The sequence below is a fragment of the Xyrauchen texanus genome, chromosome 44 (assembly GCF_025860055.1).
Source record: "Xyrauchen texanus isolate HMW12.3.18 chromosome 44, RBS_HiC_50CHRs, whole genome shotgun sequence".
Taxonomy (NCBI): Eukaryota; Metazoa; Chordata; class Actinopteri; order Cypriniformes; family Catostomidae; genus Xyrauchen; species Xyrauchen texanus.
Genome location: NC_068319.1, coordinates 10246372 through 10271321, shown reverse-complemented (window position 1 = coordinate 10271321; position 24950 = coordinate 10246372). Strand labels below are relative to the sequence as shown.

Below are 24950 nucleotides of genomic sequence, written 5' to 3'. Positions count from 1 at the left end.
TTTGTCTTACATTAAACATGGTATCTTTTTTGCTAATTACAGTTGCCTTGCTGGAGTTTTATATGAATGTTTAAATTCTTTGTCAGGTGTTGTCTTACACTGAGGGTTTGCATGGGAAATGGATGTTCAGCGAGATCAGAGCAGTTTTTTCCAGACGCTACCTACTCCAGAACACAGGATTGGAGGTCTTCATGGCCAACAGGAGTAAGACCCCAACATGAAATGGAAAAAAGTCCCAAATTTATGCTAAATTCAAATATTTTACATGATATTTTTCATCTTATCCACTGCACAGCATCTGTCATGTTCAACTTCCCTGATCAAGCCACAGTAAAGAAGGTGGTTTACAGTTTACCTCGGGTGGGAGTTGGCACCAGCTATGGGCTCCCTCAAGCAAGGTAAGGGCATTGGCAATTGACTTTAAGAATATCTGACCTGAGATCAGCTTTCAGTTCAGAGTGAGCAGCTTGTTTAGTTGTTGTTCAAGTGCTTTTTTATTCACAGTGTGTTGAAAAATCAGATTTCCTCCAATAAACGCTTATTATATTAATCATCTTTGTTGTAACTGTCCTGTTCCTCTTAAAGACGGATCTCTCTTGCGACGCCAAGGCAGCTTTTTAAGTCATCTAACATGACTCAGAGGTGGCAACGGAGGGAGATTTCAAACTTTGAGTACCTCATGTTCCTCAACACAATTGCAGGTTAGTTTGAATGCCTATTATTTTCTACATTAATTAGCAATTAACGATGTAATGCAATATATAGGTCCATGTACAAACAACCTGGTCAGAGACATCATTGTCTGTTTGCTTTTTTTTTCAGGGAGGACCTATAATGATCTGAACCAGTATCCTGTCTTCCCCTGGGTTCTAACGAACTACGACTCCGAGGACCTAGATCTCACATTGCCAGGGAACTTCAGGGATCTCTCAAAGGTACTGTATGCCACACCAGCTGAAAACCATTCTCCTGGTGCATCAGAAATTTACTGGACTATATAATATGTTTTCCTCTAGACTTGATGTAGCATAACTAATTCATTTAGAGATAATTAATATCAACCTGAATCAGTTTTTTAAAGGAATCATTCACCCAAAAATGAAAAGTTTCTCTTTATTTACTCACCCTCATGCCATCCCAGATGTGTATGACTTTCCATCTTCTGCTGAACACAACTAAAGATTTTTAGAAGAACATATCTGCGTTTTAGGTCCTCAGAATGCAAGTGAATGGTGACCAGACCCTTGAAGCTCTAAAAATATAAATAAAGGCCACATAAAAGTAATCCATAAGACTCCAGTGGTTAAATCCATATCTAACAGAAGTGTTATACTAGGTGTGGGTGAGAAAAAGATAAATATTTAAGCCCTTGTATACCTTACATTTTGAAGGTAAAAGTGGAGATGTATAGTAAATAGGAGATTTATTGTGGCCTTAATTTGATTTTTGGAGCTTCAAAGGTCTGCTAACCATTCCCTTGCATTGTAAGGACCAACATAGCTGAAATATTCTTCTAAAAAATCTTAATTTGTGCAGAAGAAAGAAAATCATACACATCTGTGATGGCACGACGGTGAGTAAATGATGAGAGAACTTTCAAATTTGGGTGAACTATCCCTTTAATGGATCAACAACTTGAATTGAAAACTACACCACACAGATCTTTGTACACACTAAATGATAATGCTTACAGGATGGATCAGAATAAGACATATTTACAGTATCGCAATTTCACATATACAGGCACATCCTTATTAACAAAACAAAATCTACTTTGAGTGAATTTGCTTTTGTTTTTTGGTTAATCTAATACCCAGCATTCCTTTCTCTCTCTCTTTCTCTCTTGTATGTTAATGCAGCCAATCGGAGCACTGAATCCAAAGCGAGCTGTGTTCTATGCCGAGAGCTATGAGACATGGGAGGAAGACGGGTCTCCGCCCCACCATTATGCATCACTCTATTCCACCGCAGCATCTACTCTATTCTGGCTTCTCAGGATAGTGAGTTTTAGCTGTTGTCCACTTACATTATATTACATTATATTCTTTCTCGGTTTAGTATCAACAAATCTGCACTCTCAATTAAAAAAGCCTTGACCTTAAAAAAAAATCTTGATTTCAACATTTTCTTATTTTTTTGTAATGTGTGATTTAGTCCCATTTACTAGACTTGAGTAAAAAAAAAACTTTGAAGAGAGGAAGATGATATGGGCAAAAGTTAAATCCTTTTTCTTTATACAACAGGAACCCTTCTCTACATTTTTCTTGAATTGTAATAACAACAAGTTTGACCATCCTGATCGGACATTTTCCGGTATTGCACGCTCTTGGCGAAGTTGCCAGCGGGACACGTCTGATGTTAGGGTGAGCTTTCAACAACTTGCAGTAGATATTGACTTAAATCAGGATTGTATGGATTTTATTATCTAAGTATCCATCATGTCTAAGTCAAGAAGTTGTTTGTTTTATAACAGGAGTTGATCCCTGAGTTCTACTACCTCCCTGAGATGTTTGTGAACAGCAGTGGATATGACTTGGGGGTGAGAGAGGACAGAATAGCTGTGTGTGATGTGGACCTACCAGTCTGGGCCAAAAAACCAGAGGACTTTGTTCGCATCAACAGGATGGTGAGGGATTTTGTGTGTATGTCTAAGTACCTTTGTTCAGGGCCTTATTAGTGTGCAATTACAACAGCTATTTGGATTAAAAGTCAAATTTGGCCAATTTTGTCAATGTGTCAAAGTTAGACGAGGTTAGTTCATTGAATGGAGCCCTCCAATTTGTAGAGAAAAAAAAACACCTGATTGTTCCTCCTATGGTTTTCTGTCTTGTCAGGCACTGGAGAGTGAATTTGTGTCCTGTCAGTTGCACCAGTGGATTGATCTCATCTTCGGCTACAAGCAGAAAGGACCGGAGGCCATTAGGGCACTCAATGTTTTCCATTACCTCTCGTACGAGGGCTCTGTGAACCTGGACACCATCACTGACCCCCAGCTCAGAGAGGTATGGAAGTGCTCATAGGAATTTGAAAAGATTGAGAAGAGTCTAAAGACAGAGGGGAGTTAACTGTAATTCTGTTTGTAATGCTCTTATTACGTAAGGGCCGAAACATACTCTACACGAGTACATGAATGTGAACGCTTCTGTCTACACAAGCTGGCTGAATACAATTAATAATACATATATGTTGCATTCTCAGCTTTGCCACAAGGGGCGCTATAGCAGGCATTAGCATAGTCATTTTTCTCTTTCCGGCCAACAACTGTCATGGCGGAGCTACAGACATGTTTATATCTACAGTAGCTACCTAGCTATAGGTTTTTTACCACCACAAAAGAGCATAATAGTCTGGTTCCAGAAGTAAAAATTCAATACATTTTTCCATAGGAGAATTTATTTTTTATGATAACTTTTCAAACAGACCTATTGTAAGAGCTCAGAACTTATTAGTTGGTGGTATATGCTTCAGTTAAAGCCATCAGACTGCGCTATTTCAACTTAACTTAAAATTGCATTAATAGAGGAATTTATGTTAACTAACTACACTACCCATGATCCTGTAAAGAAAGATCCACCAATCAGACGATCATGGCAAAAAATGCGCACCAAAAGAGTTATGCAGCAACCACCCACTTACAGTACATGACGCAATCGAGTCAGTCTCCCTATTTTCTGGAACTACTTATGTATCCTATATATATGCATATTTTGCAAGAAACTTAAAATTTATTATTTCTATACTTTCAATCAACTTCTTTGAAAAAATAGTTTTATATTCTTCCATAGTTTTTTATTTGATTACTTCAAATGCAATGCTTTAATAATAGAGACATGTCGTTCATTCCCTTATTAAAGACATAAAGTACACAGTCTTGTACCTTTGTCCTTTTGTCTGATTTTCAAATACTTTTTTGCTTCAAATGAAAGTTTATAATGTTGTTTATAATAATGTTACCTTGTTTGGTTTGTGGCTTAGTATTCTTTAGGGCTGTGTCAATACAAACAAATATCGATATATCGTATTGATATTTATATTCAACTATTTGTGTAGTCATATCATGTAAACACTGCAAATTAGTTCATTTAATGAGCTCACCAAGAATCAAAAACGTGATGTTTTGAGCTACATGCTCTTCATCGGACATCAGTTTATACATGATATATACACAAATTAACTGTAATTGAAATTGATTTGTAATCAAATCAAATTTTGATGCATAGCAATATATATGCGATACATCATGTACAAATACACATGTGTATTGCAATACGAGTTACCAGGCGATACCTAGCACTATTATTCTTTTAATGAAAGAGTGTATGAAATCACTATGGGAAAAAATCATGGAAAAAAGAAGTGGGCAGGCAGTGTTGCCTTTTACAATGCAAGAAGTTTCAATGGGACCATGCTCTTGCACGTGCATTAGTCAAGCATTCGCGTCTACTTCTGCATACTTGCGTGGAGTATGTTTCTGGCCTAAGCTAAACAGCATGATTAACCTGACTAGGAAATATACTTTGATCAACATTGTTTGTTTTTCCTGGGACAACATTGCAACCATAGATGTGACAGCTTTCTTTGTCTCATTGTCTCTATCCTCGTCCCTGTAGTCTATGGAGGCACAGATTCAGTCATTTGGACAGGCTCCATCACAGCTTCTCATAGAGCCTCACCCTCCACGCAGCTCCGCCATGCACCTGGTGAGATCAATCTCTTCCTGTCATTCAAAATCTTTATTATATCTCTCTTTCAAGACCTTGTTTGACATTGCTTTTATTGAGATCTATGTTACATCTAATTTATTAATATCTATATTAGATTTCTTTTATATAGATCTTGTGTGATTAGATTTATTATGTCCTTTATCTTGAAATGTATTTATTACATCCATTTTACAGTATGCAGATTTGTATTTCATTGTCCTAACTAGTTGCGGCACAACTTTTTCAAGCATTAATTAATTTCAATTTAATTTAAAGTAAAACTATGAGGAGCTGGACAACACAAAATGTCTTGTTGTGGCTGGATAAATAAATTCAGATTAGACTTTACAATAAGGTTGTATTTGTTAACTGGTCCCACTTTATATTAGGTGTCTGTAACTACTACAGTATGTACTAACATTAAAATACATACTATACAATGTATTTATTGTGTAACTACATGCTGAGCTGCAAAATTTTCACAAGATTCACAATTGCAGCTACTGTTGAGGTACGGGTATGTTTAGGGGTATGGTTAGGGTTTAGGGTAAGGGTTGGGGAAAGGGTTAGTTTTAAGGTTAGGGGTAAGGTTAACAGTGTATCTACAGATGTAATGAAATGCAGGTAATTTTAATGTAAATACAACACTTGTATGTACATATAAATTACATTGTATCAAATGTAGTAGTTAAAGACACCTAATATAAAGTGGTTCCTGTTATCTTCAGTTAACTACATTAGTTTACATTCATTACAAATAAATGCTGTAAAAGTGTTTTTCATTGTTAGTTAATGTTAATTTCTAAATGTAAAATTAAAAGTTGTATGCATTAACATTAGTTAATGCACTGTAAATTAACGTGAACTACAATGAACAATTGTTTTCATAAATTAGCATTAACCAATAATAAATGCTGTTAAAAAAAATATAGTTAATTGCTAGTTCATGTTACCCAATGCTTATTTACTCATGTTAACACATATATAATCTTATTGTTATTCTTTACCAAGGCTGCATAGTATTGGATGTTATACGCATCAGCCAAACCCATGCCCCCCCCGACTGTCCAAACCAACCCAAACTTGAACCTAAACCTCATCCCTGATTCCTGCCCCGTTCTATTCACTCTGTTTGCTCCAGTGTAATTTACCTATCTAATTCCCTTTCTCCCTTCCTCTCTACTTTTATCTCTCTTATCTCCATCCTCTTGTCTCTCTCCTTACCTCCCTGTCCTTTGTCTTATTTCTCCCTTCCTCTTCCTCCTTTTCTATTTCTCTTTCTGCTCATCAGTGTTTCCTTCCGCAGAGTCCTTTGATGTTTAAGGATCAGATGCAGCAAGATGTGATCATGGTGCTTAAATTCCCCTCCAACTCTCCTGTCACACATGTGGCAGCCAACACGCTCCCTCACCTCAGCATTCCTGCTGCGGTCACCGTCACGTGCAGCCGACTGTTCGCTGTCAACCGCTGGCACAATACAGTCGGTGAGAAACTGCACATTTGTTGTATGATGCAGTAATTTAAACAAAGGCAGTGTAAAATATTCTCAGACATAACAGTTTATCAGATTTCAGTTCTTCAAATGACCTTTATTATTGTTTGGTTTGAGTTTATTTACAGTTACCTGTATGTTTTGTCTAGGTCTCAGAGGTGCTCCTGGATATTCATTAGAACAGGCTCATCATCTCCCTATTGAGATGGACTCTCTGATTGGTGAGTTAATGAAATCGTGAGAGCATCGGATCGTATGATTGGTTGAGTTACTTAAAGATCTCTTGAAATCGCGGACTGGGTAGCTCAGCGAGTATTGACGCTGACTACCAACTCTGGAGTCGCAAATTCGAATCCAGGGTGTGCAGAGTGACTCCAGCCAGGTCTCCTAAGCAACCAAATTGGTCTGGTTGCTAGGGAGGGTAGAGTCACATGGGGTAACCTCCTTGTGGTCATGATTAGGGGTTCTTACTCTCAATGGGGCATGTGGTAAGTTGTGTGTGGATCGCGGAGTGTAGCATGAGCCTCCACATGCTGTGAGTCTCTGTGGTGTCATGCACAGTGAGCCACGTGATAAGATGTGCGGGATGAATGTCTCAGAAGCAGAGGCAACTGAGACTTGTCCTCTGCCACCCGGATTAAGGTGAGTAACCACGCCACCACAAGGACCTACTAAGTAGTGGGAATTGGGCATTCCAAATTGGGCGAAAAGGGGATAAAATAATAAATAAAACAAAGATACCATGAAATCTAAATAGTAATTTATTTGCTTTTAGTGTATGTCTGTTACCTTTGAGGCCATCCAATTGACTCAATTCTATATATATATATATATATATTGCAAACATGCAGTAGCAAGTAGCAAATCATGGTTCATGGGAATCCAAAAAAGAATATGTCCCACCCCAATATCATGCTTCAATAAGAAATACATCAACCCAAGGTATAATTTCATAAGGCCTTTTAATATTCAATGCATTTTTCCTAAAATTACTTCTGTTACAATACATCTGAGTTTATCTGAGCTGATATGTTTCTATATTCACACCTGTACTGACGGTCTGAACTTTCTTTTCCAGCAAATAACTCTGGGATTACTAAAAGGCAGATCACAGATTTGGTGGATCAAAGCATTCAAATCAACACGCACTGCTTTGTGGTGACAGCAGACAACCGCTATATCCTGGCATGTGGTTTCTGGGACAAGAGTTTCCGTGTTTACTCCACTGAGACAGGTGCGTGTCTTTTGTGTAGGTGCAGTTCTTTTTCGTTGGTTTTATGTTATGTATTATACGTAAGAGCCTTTCGCTATCTAATACAAAGAGGGATTTGAGGAACCGAATTGTCAATGTGATATATGTTTCTTTGCATTAAGGTAAACTTACTCAGATTGTGTTTGGTCACTGGGATGTGGTGACTTGTCTTGCACGATCTGAGTCCTACATCGGGGGTGATTGCTACATTGTCTCCGGCTCACGAGACGCCACTCTTTTGCTTTGGTACTGGAGCGGTCGACACCACATCATTGGAGACAATCCCAACAACAGTGAGCATTCAAAAGTGCAGTCTTTTTAGCAGTTAAATGAAGTTACTGAACGAGTTTCTTACTTTCACTGCTGAACATTGCTTTGATCGACAAACTCTTAGCTTGCATAACCACATTTTCTGTACATACATATTTTGCACATTTTTGTTTTAATATGTTAATGAAGTTTTCCTGTAAAATTTTCATTAAAATATTTTGTATCAGACCCTGTCATTCTTTTGTTGTAGGTGATTACCCAGCGCCTAGAGCAGTTCTGACGGGGCATGACCATGAAGTGGTGTGTGTGTCAGTGTGTGCCGAACTGGGACTTGTCATCAGCGGGGCCAAAGGTCAGTCTGAGAGAACCTGTTTTTCTATTGGGTTGCAAATCAGAAATGTTATTTTTTCATCTAGTAATGTAATGGTTTTCATGAGAGATCCTAAACCCAAGATCCCTGTTATTAAACTGGCATTCAAATATAAACATAATGGGTGAACAGGAAAAAAAAATGTCAACCCAAAAAATTTACAAAAATGTTTTTCACTGCTTATTGTTATATTTCAGTATCAGTGTTGAGTGTAATCTACTTACAAAGTAATTACTTTTAAGTATTTATTTTTAATTAAGTTTCTTGGGTTAAACATTTTTTACATATTTTTCTTTATGCAGAATATGCTCGTCTGTTTGTGTTTCTGTGATAGCTGAAGGGGCGTGCACTCCATAATGAGTCATTGTAAGGGAGAAACATATGTGCTGAGTGTATGACTTGTGTATGTCAATGTTCCAGGAGGAAATACACATGTTGTGTGGAAAACAAAATGTTCTCTGAAAAGAGTTTTATAATGTAACTTAAAAGTGAGGTAATTAGTAATGTAATTACTTTAAGTAATCTGAGTACATTTTAGAGAAGTAGTTGGTAATTTGTAGTGGATTTGTTTTTGAGTAATTTTGCCATCACTGGCCAGAATTTAATTTATATTGGTTTTGTCATGTTTTACAGAAGGCCCATGTTTGGTGCACACCATCACAGGTGATTTACTGCGGGCCCTGGAAGGCCCTGAGATCTGTATTCAGCCCCGTCTGATCTCTGTGTCAAGTGAGGGCCACTGTATCATCTACTATGAGAGAGGACAGTTCTGTAACTTCAGCATTAATGGAAAACTTCTGGCACAGATGGAGATTAATGACTCCACACGTGTAAGAGGCATACATGACATACATTGACACATAAACACATTCACATAATACATATTCACTGTATTGATCTCATTCACTTTCTCCACCAGGCCATTCTATTGAGCAGTGATGGACAGAATCTGGTAACAGGAGGTGATAACGGTGTTGTTGAAGTGTGGCAAGCCTGTGACTTTAAGCAGCTGTATATTTACCCAGGCTGTGATGCAGGCATCAGGGCTATGGACCTGTCTCATGACCAGAGGTAAGCACACTTGAACACATGTTAAACTATGGTCCTTATATGAGGCAACATTAGTTTCAATCTGACTCGAGTCATAATCTGATCTCATTCCTCATCATTTCTTGTCCTCTCTTAACTGTCCTATAAATAATAATAAAAAATGAGAAAGATGACTAAATGTAAGATCACTTAAATGAAAATGACTTTGTCTTATATTAAAACATTTATAAGATATAGGATATATTAATCAGTATATTTTAGTCATAGTTTTTGCCTTTTGACGAAAAAGTCAATATCTCGTCAATATTTCATCATGTCATATTCATTCATTTGAATAAATTTTAATCGGACTAAAATTGCATATATTTAAGTCAACAAAAATAAAAATGTAGTTGCCAATAATGTGCAAAATGACACAAACCTAACTGTAACAGACTTAACTTGAACCAAAAATGTTTGTATAGAATACTTACAATTATTGAAACATGAACTAAACATAATAAAGTTTAATGATTAAATAAGATTAATATTAAAGATAAAGGTATTCTGCTGTGGATTCAAAAAACCTTGTCAATGAATGTTCTCATCTGTAATTTCATGATGATATTAACGCTGGCTTGGATGTAGAGCATATTTAGATTTATTATATGATTCTCTGAAATACTTGATTCTGATTAGTTAATTATGGCATTATGCATTCAAATATTATTGTATAATGAGCGCTAAACTGTATAATGAAACCGATTTGCTACATAGCTGTTAGTTTTATGTTTCTCGCATCACTCTGAAGTCTCTTTTTTCATATTATAAGATTATAAATTCAAATCAATATTTCATGTCTATGTATTTATATATAGTAAATTGCCATGTAATAAGTACAATAATGTACTGTCAGCCGGTCATTATCATAATATAAACCCCTTAAAGGGATAGTTCAAAAATAAAAATTCTCTTACAATTTACTCACCCTCATGCCATCCCAGATGTGTATGACTTTCTTTTAAGAAGATTTTTAATAAAGGCAGCATAAAAGTAATCTGAACTACTCTAGTGGTTAAATCCATATCTTCTGAAGTGAAATGATAGGTGTGGGTGAAAAACAAATCAATAATTATTTAATATATTAAGTCCTTTTTACCACGGATCTTCACTTTTTGCTTTCACATTCTTCTTTTGATTTTGGTGATTAGCATTCTTTGTGCATATCGCCACCTACTGGGCAGGGAGGATAATTTATAGCAAAAAAAGGACTTCAATATTGGTCTGTTCTCACCCACACCTATTATACTGCTTCTGAAGACATGTATTTAACCACTGGAGTCTTATGAATTACTTTTATGCTGACCTCCAAAGTTCTTGCCACCATTTACTTGCATTATAAGGAACAACAGAGCTGAGATATTTTTCTATAAATCTTAATTTGTGTTCAGCAGAATAAAGAAAGTCAAACACATCTGGGATGAAGATCAGTAAATTATAAGAGAATTACAATTTTGTGGTGAACAATCCCTTTAAGGGTGATATAAGGCCTGATGAAGGGGTTTATTATGCAATAATGACTAGCTGAGCATTTATTATCCCTTGCATATATAATTTCATATATTTAAATATTATATTTTGTTATATATTTTCAGGACTTTGATCACTGGGATGGCGTCAGGCAGCATTGTGGCATTTAACATTGATTTCAATCGATGGCATTATGAACATCAGAACAGATACTGACACAGAACAGAGAGAGCCCACTGTTTAGGGCCACAGTTGAAGCAGTGAGAAGGTCAAGGTCATTTTCTGCTTGACAGTTGATGGTGTCCTTCAGTTCAGGGTGGAGTTAAACCCAGATGAAACCACAAGACATATCTCTAAAGTAACGTAGACCTTTAGGCTTGTCCTTCACTCCCCACTTACTATGATGAGTTGCCTAAAGTCCTTTCGTCTGCAAACATCATACTCGAACAAGACAGGAGGACAGCTGTACTGGATGGACTGTACCCAAACAGAAGAGGCTTTGAGATAAAATGCTAACAAAACAGATTTGGAGGGGTTTTGAGGGGTCTAGATTGAGACGCAGCCGTGAACTTAATCTCTGTAAATACAAATTGCAGCTTTGCAGTTCTTCACTACAAGGGGATCAAAATCATATTTCCCGCTCGTTCTAAATTACGGAAGATCCCATCACCTTTAATTAATGACTTGCTGTAAGATATTGTGTAGTTCCAACGACATGATGATGCTTTCGACAATTATAGATGAAGGCCTGCTGATTTACAGGGAGGAAGTGAACTATCAGACAGGAAACAAGCTTCTCTTTCCTCTTTGTATATTTGGTAATTGTTTTGTCATATATGTAAATATTGTGATGGTTAGAAAAGCCAGGCATGTACGCGGGCCATAAAAAAAAACAAAGAGGAGAAAAACGCAACAAAAAAAGAAACCCTCCTTCACTCACACATTTGATTATTGATTAGGAAAACATTTATTAATGTGAAGTTTATTGTATCAAACACTTTGCACCAGTGACATCCCATAACTTATCAATGTATTGTTTTTTTTTTTTTTTTTGGTCTTCAACCACATTTAAGGCCCATTCTCCATTGTATAATTTGTGCACTGATGTTTGTTGTATTTAAATAATTAATATTATAATCATTTTTGAGGATTACGTTGTACAACCACAGCCACAGTAAGCAATATCCTTGTAGCCGAGAGTGACTGCAGAAACTCTGTTTAATATGTGGAATAAGAGATATTTGAAGTGCATATACTCAAAAACCATTATTTTCATCCTCTTTAGATAAACAAAAGTGAGAGAAGAGTGTGAAAAGGGTATTTTTCAATCACAGGTGAAACACTGAATACTTCAATGTACTGTAGTTGTTTTACTGCAGAAGTGTAATTAATAGTCAGCTGGGAGCTTAATGTTCAGCAGTGAAATATGAATAAATTATGCAAAGAATGTGTTGCATTGTCATTGGCTGTGAATGTGAATATACATGAGACAGTGGTGCATACATAACATGCAGTGCTTTCTCCTTGTTGGTGAGTGGTCGGTACTGTAGATTTGATTTGTACATTTGCTAAATATTTTTTTTTGTTTGTTTCTTTCGCAATTGCATATAATTATCTTAATGTATTTAGTTTTAAATTTTGTTTGTGGAGAGGAGGCAAATTGTATTGGCAGGAAGTAAAGAAAGTATTTTATTTTAATTTAGTAATTTATTTAGATTGAAATGTAATTTTTCAATTCAGTCCCCACCTACAGTCTCATGCATTTGCTGCAACTTGAATAAGCCAGAATCTCACAGGTGTCTCTTAAAAAATGTTTAAATATTAATTAATGCCAATATATTGATCAACAACTGTAAGATAAAATTGTTTCCTTTTTGTCGTATTTACAATAAAACAAACCAAAACATCTTTTTGGGGTACATGAGTTTTTTATTCTTCACAATGCTCATGAAGTACGGCAGATTTTGGTGGTTTAAAGCTGAAAAAGGGTTTGTTGTTGATTGTTGATGGTGAATAAAATGTCCTCTTGTTCCTGGTTTCCTCTATTTTACCTCTTGTGGAAAGTCAAGGTAAATAATAGTGGATTTTTTATTTTGCTGCCAGAGCAAGTGGGTAAGCAAAAACTAAATATCTGCTGTGGTCCTCCATTCACCAGTCCTCGATAGAATTTTACCTTGCAATAGTTAACTTCCACAATCCACAACCCGGAAAAAAGGTCTATTTTGAGACATGTCGCCTAAACTTTATAGTGACACGAACAGTTCAAATTGTTACTCATTTTTGCTGAATTTTATTCTAATAACTTTTGAACCATTGAAACATGTTTCTTTTTTATTCATTGGCATAGTCAACATGCACATAAATTAAGTTGTTACCCTTAATTGAATTTGAGAATTTTTGAAGTTTTTACAAGCAATTTCATTTAGTTTATTCAGATCAATTCATTTTCATGGACTCGACATAATTAAGTTAAATTAGGTAAAATCAATATACTACAGCAGTTTCAACTCTGCTTCATTAGATTAGTGAAACTCAGATTTATTATATTCAATTTTGTTATTTTGTTCCAATATAATTTGGTGAGCAAATATTTAAGGTAGGGTCAGTAAACTAAACACAAGCACCAATCTTCACCACAATGTAACCCCCAAAACTCCAGCATAACACCAGAATAACAGAACATTAAACATTAACAAGTCTCCTTTGTGCAAAAATGCATAAAATAACACTTAATTTCAACATTTGTTCACCCCATCCAGTTCTAAGCAAAGCATGCTGGGAAATCCCCTGCCCAGTTTCATCAATGCTACAAATAGTTTTTCTGTAGTCCCATTTTAAATGGATTAAGTACAATTAAATTTGACAAATGTATTTGGATGGCACGCAATTAAATCAAGATTCAAGACAAAATATTCTAGAATTGTGTTTGTTTTAGTTCAATTTAATTAAGTAAATTGAACAACCTGCAAAAATCCTTTGTTTGTTGGGATGTCCATCTTGGTTTTAGTGATTTACTGGGAGGCTATTGTTAATAACTTTTGATTTCTATAGGAGAAAATGTTCTTATTATACTTGAGTTGATGTATCCCATGTATTGAATCCCAACTGGAAGATGTGAAATCCACCAAACCTAGTCGATAGGTGCAGGCAGTTTTTGAATTGAGTGATACTGGGGGATCCTGGACAAGGTGAGATTTGAAAAGTGAAATAAAACCAATGGATTGCTTTGGTAAGTTGGCCAAGTTTACGACAACACATTCAGGTTGTAATATGTATTTTTTAATAAGAAAATGTCTCCATTTATAATACGTTCAGAGCCACACTGTATTCCATGCACTAATGAGAGAATACAATGACAGTAAGCAGGGCTGTGAGGTACTAATACACCTCTAACTGCACTATACCAAAGACACTCAAACCTAATCTGGCTTCCTGCAACTAATACCACATCTCCAACAGTTGATCTCATTACAAAGCTGTACCACTGAACAGGTGTCCTTCATTAATGAAATGGATTTAATGGTATTGAACGGTTTGCTGTGAAATCCAAGATGGCATTTGTATTTTCAAGCGCTGACCCTGTATTAAGGAATGTTACGTATATCTTACCCACAATGCATTTGTGCTTATGTTCGTTATACATAAAAACTGTAGAATGGTTAAATATGACTGTTACATTGTCTAGTTAAGATAAAGAAATATATTGTCGATATCAAAATAATTGAAATTATATTATTTACACTAATTACAAAAAAGGTCCCTATCTCATGTATGAACAAGTTCTGTGTCCAGTACTGTGACCACATTGGGAAGGTATTTCCAGATATAGGTTTATCTCTGAAGAGGTATCGAGCTGGGTCAAGTGTTTTCAGTCTGCTTAGAAAAGTTTGGGGAACACTAGTCAGGGATGCAGGGTGCCAATAACTGTCTGGAACCTTAAAACAATACTGCAGTGCAAAGGCAAAATGCAGTAGCTACACATTTAGTCAAAATTTTGTTATAACCAAACATGGGTCATTTATACTGTAATCTGTCCTGTGGCTGACAGTTTTTGCTCAGATTCAGAGAAATTGTTAGATTAGGGTTAGTGCTAGTTTAGGGTTAGAGTTAGGTTTGGTAAGGGCTAAAAATATATATTTTTAAATGTATACAATCTTCATATACTGTAACTGCCACATGTTTATTCCTAACCATTTCCCTAAAACACCTTTAAAATATCAAAACTTTAAACGTAATCTTTCTTCATCTCTTAACAATTCTACCAGTTTATATTATCAGGAGTAATATAAAAAAAGACATTTTAATTAAATTAAATCTAAATCTTGCATTTCTATGGTGCTTTATTAGCAAGAGAGTATATTTTAACTTAGAATCTGTCCTGTGATATATTCAGATTCAGAGAAAATTTAGAGATAGTTGGGGTTACGGTTAGCGTGAGGTTCATTCAGGTTCTGTGTATGTGTTTGTGTTTTTACAGTGGTTTTCCATTGTGCAGCAGAATACTGGACCCAGAAAAGTACATTTTAAAGTGCTTCAACAGAAACAGGATATTTAACTTGAATAAAAAAGAAAAATGTATCCATCATGTATAAATAAATTAAAAAGTTATAATGACCATAAATAAGAATCCCCTTTCCTGACATCCGGTCATCATTTTCCCTGCACCTTTGTGTGATCCCATTTACAAAATGATTTTGTTCATCAGTCCACTCAGCCACGTTCCGAATCCTCATAAACCTTCTCCTCATGTAATGCCCTTTCCACTTGCCCCCTTCCCTTTCTAGAAAGGAGAGTAAAGGGAGCGAACGGTCTCTGCGGAGCAGGTGGAAAGGTCTTCAGGCTCGGTGGTGGTGGTGGAGGGGCATGGATCGGGGGTGAGGGCTGGAGTGGGAAACCCAGTGGGTGGCTGGGGCAGATCGGGGCACAGATGGGATGTAAAGGCTGGGATGTGGAGGCTACAGGTTGGCTGGGTGATCCAGGGAGCTGCGCTCACATTCTGGTGGCGTCCTCGTCTGAAAACTTGCCTCTCCTTATCAAGAGCGGTGGTCTGCAGGGAGAAAGGAGGTAACATGAGTCTTAGTTTTAATAGTATAGCATTACAATACATCTGCACAAGTGCAAATTAAGAGGGTTAAAAAGATGCACTCTTACGGTATATGTGTAATAAACACCAATCCCAGTTGTTGACTTTCTTTTTTCTGCAGAACACACTTGTTTTTAGAAAATCATCTCAGTTCTGTAGATCCATACAATACAAGTGAATTTTGACCAAAATTTGGAGCAGAAGCTAGTGGTTTAATCCATGTTTACTAAATTGATCTAATCTATTTGGGTGAGAACAGACCAAAATATAACAAATTTTTCACTTTACATCTTGCCATTGCAGTATCTAGGCACAATCATGATTTCAAGCTTGATTACACTTCCTAGTGTCTGACTCATGTGCAGAGCGCTAGATGGCTCTAGGAAGTGTAATCGAGCCTGAAATCATGATCCTCCCAGACTTATAGTGAAAAAGGAGTTACATTTTTGTCTTTTCTCACCTAAAACCGATTAGATCGCTTCAGAAGACATGGATTAAACCACTGGAGTCTTATGGATTACGTTTATGGTGCGTTTATGTGCTTTTTGGATCTTCAAAGTTTTGGTCACCATTCAGCTGAAACATTCTTCTAAATTTCTTTTTTGAGTTCAGCAGAAGAAAGAAAGTCATACACATCTGGGATGGCATGAGGGTGAGTAAATGATGAGATAATTTTTGGGTGAACTATCCCTTTAAAATCAATCAATGAAATGTATTATTACCATAAACTGCATTGGCCCAACAATATTCAAAATGAATAACATGATATAGGCTAAATAGGAAAACAGGGACAAATCTATATGTACACATATAACCCATGTACACATATTACAAAGTGACCAATATATTGAGAGTTTGATTGGATGCTTTGATGTCAACAAAAGATATGGGGAGTGTTTTCTACTATGTATTGCCTATAGGCATTTGTATTGCACAACCATTTAGTTGCATCTCATTATTTGCATTTAGCATTGTTTTTCACTGCTCCCTGCACCCACTCAGAACAGACCTGTGATCCATTTCAGGGTCGCAACCCACCAGTTGAGAACCAACAACAATTTTTTAACTAAATTGAATTCGGTTGATGCTCAGAATTCAGCATGCATGCAGCTTAAATTTATATAAATACTGCACATTCTAATAGTAAGACAAAATGCTCGGACAATATCAAAGTAAACAACACTGAGGACAAAAGCAGAGCTGGTTGTTGTAGTTATTGCTCTCTGTGCAAGATTGGAGATCATGGGAAGCTATTGAGAAGCAAGACAAACAGTGACTTCACAGGGCATTGGATACATCCAAGTAACAAAGGGAAATGGAGACAAACCACATGTATTGCCATGATGTTAAAGCAAATCATACACATTCTCAACGCCTGGACTGAGACCATTTAATCACATGGGCAAGGCTAAATGACTGCAGGTGTACAGCAAGGCCACAGCAGCCATATTTGGATGATTACATAAGCAGGGTTCAAGCAAACATAGCACTGGCAGGGCGCAGACTCTCATTGAGGGTTCAACAAGACACGTTTAACAGGGACTGGCTGGCATGCTAAAGTGGACGCGTGGCGTTACCTTATCCAAAACATGCCCGGGTTCTGATAGAAATCCAAGGACCCTGATCTCTGGATGGAAAAGTCATGGTCGAGCTAAGCGAAGAGAAATCAGTGCAGCTCATTGGACAACGTTCAGATAATGTTATTGAAACACTCAAATCACAGCTCTGACTGAGGAACTGTAGTACACAAAGCATGTTAGTGAAGTGGCTTAAATTGAAAAGAATTTGTAAGTTAATAGTGTTTGTTCCACAGAGTAAACTAGTGCTACTTGGCCACGGGCAGCATGACACATTTAGATTCAGTTGTATCTTTAATGTAAACTGATGGTTTTTAAGCTTTTCTCAGCCACTTATTTGGGTTCTTCCTACCAACACTACAAGAAAAGTAGAGTCTTACTCTCCCTCCATTGATAGTTGTTATTATAGATAACAGATAGATATAAATATAGATATTATACTGAGCTGGTGTTTTAAAGCAGGGATTTTTTTAACCTAGACCCATATGTCCTCATACTCTACACATGGGACCTCCAGTGATCCCTGAGGGGTCTGATGTTGAAGCCCAGCTTCCGTGGTCGGACCAAATGCATGTTGAAAGAGACCCTGATTTTAAAGTCTATTCTCTGTTTGGAGTTTTCTGTTCAATATTCACAAAGCAAATTTACAGGATAAGAGATGTCCTCTACTCTTTAACCCTAAAACTGTGTTCCCGTCAAAACTGACTTGATTACAAAAACTATAATAAAATTTCAACTGTAGTTTATTTTCAATTGGAATAAAATTCCATGATTTTGTCTAAACACAAATTTTGTTTTGGGATAATTTTCATATAATTTTATTGGTATTATTTCACTTTGTTAAACCTGTGGTGTTACCAGTCAAAAGTGACCGGCCATTGTAAATGAATGGATTAGACTACAAAATACAGAAATATTAATTATTCAGGAGCATCCCAATCCTTTAGATGAGCACATATGTGGATGTGTGTTTGCACACACAAAGTCCTCGGATATGTGCACACACACACACTGTGTTGAGTGCCTTCTTGCACATGATCTTTCCATGTACACTCTTTGAGGAATATTTCAAGATCTTCTTATATTGTGAATCATATTTGTATCGGGATAGTCTGCTGTATGTTATGGTATGTCTATGTTATATGTATGTATTAGGAAGTAATGAGGAAAAATGTGACAAAATGTCACTCCTGTTTATTATATTTATGTGTGTCAGTTTGAATTTCATACACTAAATCTCACTGCAGTTTGGCCTCAGAGTGAATCAAATTTGCTTTGCATTACATTTTACTAACTGAGACCTTTCCAACTATATATAACACATGGCTATCTCATCTTTTTTTTTGTTTTTTACCAACTCTGAATATAATTGTTGTGATAACAAATTTGCAAATTATGATAATAAAATAGTTCTTTTTTGTCAGCAAATGAAAAAGCATTATTTAAGAACTGGTAGGATCAGCTTTATGCATTGTAAGTTATTATCTTATTAATTATTACCCCCACTTTCCCAGTATAAGCTCAGTTCAATGAATCCTTCTATCAATAAAACTTTATATTTATTAAATAAGCTAAACAAAATAAGTACAAAACCTGTCATAATTACTAAAAAAGAAGTTGGCTAGGATCTAAAGCAGCATCTTGTGATAATATATGCAATATGAGAGATTTATTAACAATCTTATTGAGCCGGTTATTTTTGACCGGGAACATGAAAGGTGTTAGCACATACAAACACAACTCAATGATTAATCTTATAATTAAAACTAAAGTAAATGCTACTATTCCTCCCTATAATACTGACTTAGCCTCTGATGATTGCCAGTTAACTTTAGGCATGAGATCTGTGTCTGTATGTGGGCTTACCGTCATGACAGACACTCCTGGAGTGTTGTTGCTGGGCTTGGGTCCAGTATTAAAGTGCTTCTTTATCTTTCCTGCCACTAACAGCTGGTGCTCATTTTCTGAAAGACCATCATTCTGAAACAACCATTAAAAAAACAAACAGATTAATTACAAAACAAGAGGAAATAAATTATTAAAATTATAAGGTCATTCGACTGTCAGTCTCATTTATTATTCAGAAATAAAGACCATAACAATCCATATACATCGTGGTTTCTTCAAGTGTGCATTTGGATTTCTTTTACATTTGTTTTACTATTGAGATCTGATTTAATTGAATAAATAAACAGTCATGAAGAGGCAATGATCTGTGTTTACCATCTGGAACATAAAGAGTCCCACATGAGTCTAGTTATGGACACATGCATGCATCTGCTACTCCCTTCAATGTGTAAAATGTATTTAAATGTGTTAATGACTGAATGTGATTTTACAAACTTGAATTACTCACAGTAACCCAAGGATGATCTAAAACCTGCAGTGCTGTGTATCTCTGATCCACTTCCACTTGCAGCATAGACACTATCAGCTCCTGAGGAAACACACGGGACAGAGAGAGTTAGTGCCAAAACAAGAGCCTATAAACTGTCTTATAAATGGTGTGATCACAGGCCGTGAGACATGCATATCATTTGCATGGTATACATTTTTTGGTAAATTAAATATAATTTTATAATGATATAAATATGTATAATGAATATAATCTTTTATATTATAATGATAATAAATATATTTATAAATAGGGAAGTTTGGGGCCCCCTGCTGGAGCAGCTGCCCCCGTGACCCGACTTTGGATAAGCGGTTGATGATAATACATTTTGCATGCATGCATGTCTCTAGTATGAGACATATGACCTTGAAATTATAAATACAAGTACAACACAAAAAATATTATTATAATAATTATAATAATTATTATAAATATTATAATATTGTTTTAAAATATTGTTGTTTTTTTTATTTGATTTTTATTTCAAATTAAAAACAAAAATGGCTCAGTTTGAATATTAAATATATGGTTATTTATAAAAAATATATATTTATTTAAGTTAAAAAGTAGGGACATTATCTTAACAAATTATGACAATTATTATTTCTTAAACCCACTGGAATTTCAAGTATATTTCACATACTTTGGCAGAATCCGAAACATTATCCCAGTATGGCAGAGGGAAGTCTAACTGGCCCAGCAGAATCTGGTCAAAAAGAGCTTCCTGGTCTTCAATGCTCCTGAAATACAGAGTGCAATGTCATATACACGTCAACAGAGGGAGCTTGTTTTACTGAGACCATTGGTAGTACAACACATAGCCACAGAGAGGAGTCCTAGCTTCTTATATAACCGTAGATTTGTGTTACAGCACCGATTCCATTACACAAAATCTGCAGTACATACCCAGCTATAATGTATTTCAGAAAGAATCTAGAATGACTTTAACAAATGTGCCATTTGTCTTCTAAAATAATTGTATATTTTATTGATGGTGATTTCAGACTGTTTTAATACAATTTTGAATGTCCTAGACATTAAAAATTAAAAAATTGTCTAGGATAATATTTTTGGTACTTCTTTGCATAAACATAAAATTACTTATCACATATCTCCAAGTAACTCTCATTAAAAGCACAGAGACATTTGGAATTTCTCTCACAGACATTGAACTAACCCTCGAAATGGAGGAAATCCACAAAGGAGAATATATGTGATGACTCCAGCAGCCCAGATGTCAACCTTAAGGCCATACCTACAGTAAAGCAAACCAAAGGGTGTCTCAGTTAAAAACTACACATGTAGCTGTTGTAATAGCAATGTAAATTGCATAACAATGGCATGTAAAGTTTAATTATAATTTATAATAATATAATCATAATGTATATCATAAAAGCATCAACTGTTTTATAACAACATATGAGTCCATGAATGTGTTAAAATATTCACCCGGTCTCAGCAATAATTTCAGGTGCTACATATGTGGGTGTTCCACAGACAGTGTACAGGGGTCCATCTACCATGGTGGCTAAGCCAAAGTCACCCAATTTCAGGGATTTGCTTCCATCCTGATGTTCATACACCTGTGAATCAATGAAAATACTGATATTAGAGCTGGGTCCTGAAAACTGAGATTATTCAAAGCACATATCTGGCACCTTTCCCAATGTGAACAATTTATGCAGATTACTGTCAAAAATATGCACTTGCGTAAAAGAAATGCATTTTGCATTTAAAGTGTTTACCCTAAATTCCACTGAACTAAAAATTATTTGAATACTAGTATGAAGCCATCCATTGCTGCTTTTGTGTTTGCGATAACATAACATGTAAGCAATGCATTTTGAAAGTGCCTGCACTGCAAGGTAACACTGCATTCGACATGCATGCTTCCAGCCACAAGTGATTATCTTTAACATACTGAGGGTGAGTGAGAGTGACTATGAGCCAGCAGACAGTTTGCACTGGTTCACTGTTTGCTGGAGTGCACTGCAGTGGAGCTGATTGCATTTTACAAGGACAGGATGTGGACGTCACAGTCTTATCCACAGTTGGTGGGCAACACATTTTGAATCTAAAAAATATGGGTCTCATCTGAGTCCTCTTTTCTAAGTTTATAGGAATGTTCAGGGTTCAATACAAGTTAAACTCTATCAACAGCATTTGTGGCATAATATCGATTACCACAGAATTTTTTTTTGTTAATGTTAATGAAATTAGAATGTTCACATCAAAGTAGCAATTTGAATGTTTCATTCATTCATCTTTTGAATCACACTAATAGAAGCAGGGTTAGTGTATGAGCCATATATCATTACACTGGTACAAGGTTCATTTTGGAACAACCTCTGAGAACAGTACAGTCTGTGAACCGTCAGCATGTGAGTCACATCGCACTTCTTCCCTGTACAAGTGATATCACACATATACAGTCAGTTAGTAGGAGGCTGGTCTAGACTCATCAAAGAGCTCAAAGCAAACATCTCTCTATCTCCAAACTCACACACAGATAGCTCCAGCCCACAAGACTTATGAGGTGCATCTTTTCATCTTCTCTACACATAAACACACAGGAACACACATGTGGTAGTCAAATACCACCAGCTTTAGGATGTGTTAATTTGTTGCTGATGTAACAGTGTCACATTAGATGATAACATGGGGTATGTGCACACAGTATGCCCTTCTCAGAAGTACATTTTGATGAATGATACATTCAGTAAGGAAGAAAGAAAGAAAGAAAGAAAGAAAGAAAGAACATGGAAAGGAAGAAGGAAGGAAGGATGGATGGATGGATGGATGGATGGATGGATGGATGGATGGATGGAAGAGAATGGAAAGGAAATGACAGGAAAAGAAAGGACAGGATGGGAAAGAAAAGGAAAGGAAGGGATTGAAGAAAACATGGAGGGAAGGCAGGAAGGAAGGAAGGAAGGAAGGAAAACACTGAAAGGAAAAAGGAAGGGAAGAAGTAAAGGAAGGAATGAAGGAAGGAAGGCAGGAAGGAAGGAAGGAAAGAAAGAAAGAAAGAAAGAAAGAAAGAAAGAAAGATAGAAGGATGGATGGAAAGTAGAAAGAAAATAAGGAAAAGAAAGGGAAGCAAGGAAAGGTAAGGAAAGGAAAAGAGGAAGGAAGGAAGGGAGAAAGGAAGGAATGGATGAAAGAAGGAAGGAAAATAAATGGAAGGATGGAAAGGAAAGGAAGAAGGAAAGGAAGGAAGAGAACAAGGAAGGATTGAAGGAAGGAATAAAAGGAAGAAAGGAAGAGAGCAAGGTAAGGAAAGGAAAAGAGGAAGGAAGGAATGGAGGAAAGAAGGAAGGAAGGAAGGAATAAAAGGAACAAAGGAAGGAAGAGAACAAGAAAGGATTGAAGGAAGGAAGGAAAGAAGGAAGGAAGGAAGGAATAAAAGGAAGGAAGAGAGAAAGAAAAGGAAAAGAATAGAAAAGGAAGGAAAGAAGGAATGAATGAAGTAGGGAAAGAAGGAAGGAAGGAATAAAAGGAATGAATGAAAGAAGAGAACAAGGAAAATAATAGAAAAGGGAAGGAAGGAAGGGAACAAGGAAAGTAAAAGAAAAGAAAGGGAAGGAAGGAAGGAAGACAACAAGGAAAGGAAAACAAAAGAAAGAGAGGGAGGAAGGAAGGAAGGAAGGAAGGAAGGAAGGAAGGAAGGAAGGATGGATGGATGGATGGATGGATGGATGGATGGATGGATGGATGGAAGAAAAAAAGTATGATTGTAGAAATAGGAGATTGTTCAGGATGCAAAAAGGGTTGCCATCTTACCAAAAGGTTCTCTGGTTTAATGTCTCGATGGACGATGTTAAGGCTGTGTAAATATTTGATAGCATTGGCCAGGTTGTACAGCATGCCACTGGCATCACGCTCAGTGTATCTGTTGGCGGAGGTGATGGCATCAAATAGATCTCCTCCCTGTGGACCAACAAGAGTCATCAATATGGTTAGCATCAAATATCACTTAGAGTATGGCAGAGATGTGTAACTTAACAAGCCACATGATTTGAGGCTTTATTTGTGGCTTTTCAAATCAATAACCCAACTGTGACAAGGAGGAGGGTGGGGCTGGGCCGTGACTACGCAGGCCCGGCCCCCAATCGGGCTAATCAGCTGAGGAGAGGGAGAGCCACATGCAGCTGCCATGTGTGTGTTTATGTTTTTGTGTCTTTTTGTGAGAGACAGGTGATAGAGATAATTACGACCCTTACCACTCTCCCTCTCCCGCAGACTGACGCATGACCACACCCCACCCCACACATGCCACACCAACATATGTGCAATAACATCCTTACCAAGCACCACAAATTTTAAGTAGGGTCTGTGGATGGAACCAGTGTTGGAATTTCACTGCAGGCAAAAGTGTGTTTAAACATAGGCAGCCACAAGGTTCTCACTAACCACCTCACAAGACCTTTCATGAAACCAAGCTGTTGATTCATAGCTAGCGGAAAGATCATGATGGCCTGGTTTGCTGTTCATATGGCAGAAGACGAAATCCCCTCAAAGAGTTGAGTAAGTAGAACAGCAGCTTAAAATAACACTCGGTTCAACAGAGCCAGCACAACTGCACAGGGCGGACATTAAACGGACCCACCAACCCTGTACATTCCCTTCACAAGAAATGGAAAACCAACTGTGACTGATTATGCCTTTGAGACTGTGTTATGTGACTTGGAATAGCTGATATCTATTTGGAATTTACAGTTTTTCCTAAACCTGCAATCTATGATTCTCACCTCTGATTTGAACAGATGCAATAAAATTAGACATACTAGCAAATCACAGCAAAGCATATGTTAGTTGTATGTTGCAAACCTTGACAAGCTCCATGACCAGGTAAAGTTCACTGTAGGTGTCCATCTCCTCAATTAACAGCACAATGTTTGGGTGTTTCACTCTTCTTAGGATAGCCACCTCATTCTGTATCATATGTTCCTGTGTGGGACAAAAGATCAGTTAGACCATCTTAAACCATTTAAAAACAGCATTCATCCTTAGAATGATTTAAGCAGTTTTTTACAGACGGTATACAGAATCATGATGCTTTCCCAACTCACCTTCCCCCTGCATTTGCTTTTGTTGATGATCTTCAAGGCATATGCTCTGCCAGTGGAGTGCTCCACACACTCATGGACTACTGCAAAGTTCCCGTCTCCAATCATTCTACAAACTTTGTACCGATCTGAAATGGAGCTTGGAACTGTTGGTATCACCGTCTCCTCCACAGGTTCGGC

General features: G+C 36.7%; 2 protein-coding genes across 5 annotated transcripts in view; one reads left to right on the top strand and one right to left on the bottom strand.

Moving 5' to 3' along the window:
• The window catches only part of LOC127636850 (neurobeachin-like), a 158908-nt gene extending 146360 nt beyond the window's left edge, over positions 1-12548 (top strand). For both annotated transcript variants that reach the window (XM_052117621.1, XM_052117622.1), the window contains 17 exons: positions 87-204; positions 296-398; positions 586-701; positions 823-935; positions 1860-2000; positions 2244-2363; positions 2474-2626; positions 2835-3002; positions 4611-4700; positions 5995-6187; positions 6345-6416; positions 7274-7429; positions 7570-7740; positions 7968-8069; positions 8721-8917; positions 9007-9158; positions 10772-12548. In XM_052117621.1, the coding sequence (XP_051973581.1) occupies positions 87-204; positions 296-398; positions 586-701; positions 823-935; positions 1860-2000; positions 2244-2363; positions 2474-2626; positions 2835-3002; positions 4611-4700; positions 5995-6187; positions 6345-6416; positions 7274-7429; positions 7570-7740; positions 7968-8069; positions 8721-8917; positions 9007-9158; positions 10772-10862 (2256 nt within the window). In that variant the 3' untranslated portion in view covers positions 10863-12548. The remainder of the gene's footprint in view (positions 1-86; positions 205-295; positions 399-585; positions 702-822; positions 936-1859; positions 2001-2243; positions 2364-2473; positions 2627-2834; positions 3003-4610; positions 4701-5994; positions 6188-6344; positions 6417-7273; positions 7430-7569; positions 7741-7967; positions 8070-8720; positions 8918-9006; positions 9159-10771) is intronic.
• Positions 12549-13666: 1118 nt separating this feature from the next.
• Positions 13667-24950, bottom strand: part of LOC127637105 (serine/threonine-protein kinase DCLK1-like) — a 65478-nt gene continuing 54194 nt past the window's right edge. For 2 of the 3 annotated variants that reach the window (XM_052118012.1, XM_052118014.1), the window contains 9 exons: positions 24774-24949; positions 24532-24651; positions 23485-23631; positions 21151-21284; positions 20879-20956; positions 20345-20441; positions 19663-19743; positions 19173-19286; positions 13667-15693 (listed from right to left, as the gene is read on the bottom strand). In XM_052118012.1, coding sequence (XP_051973972.1) covers positions 15427-15693; positions 19173-19286; positions 19663-19743; positions 20345-20441; positions 20879-20956; positions 21151-21284; positions 23485-23631; positions 24532-24651; positions 24774-24949 — 1214 coding nt within the window. In that variant the 3' untranslated portion in view covers positions 13667-15426. Of the gene's footprint in view, positions 15694-17306; positions 17381-19172; positions 19287-19662; positions 19744-20344; positions 20442-20878; positions 20957-21150; positions 21285-23484; positions 23632-24531; positions 24652-24773; position 24950 lie in introns of all 3 variants that reach the window. The other variant, XM_052118013.1, reaches the window with a different exon arrangement.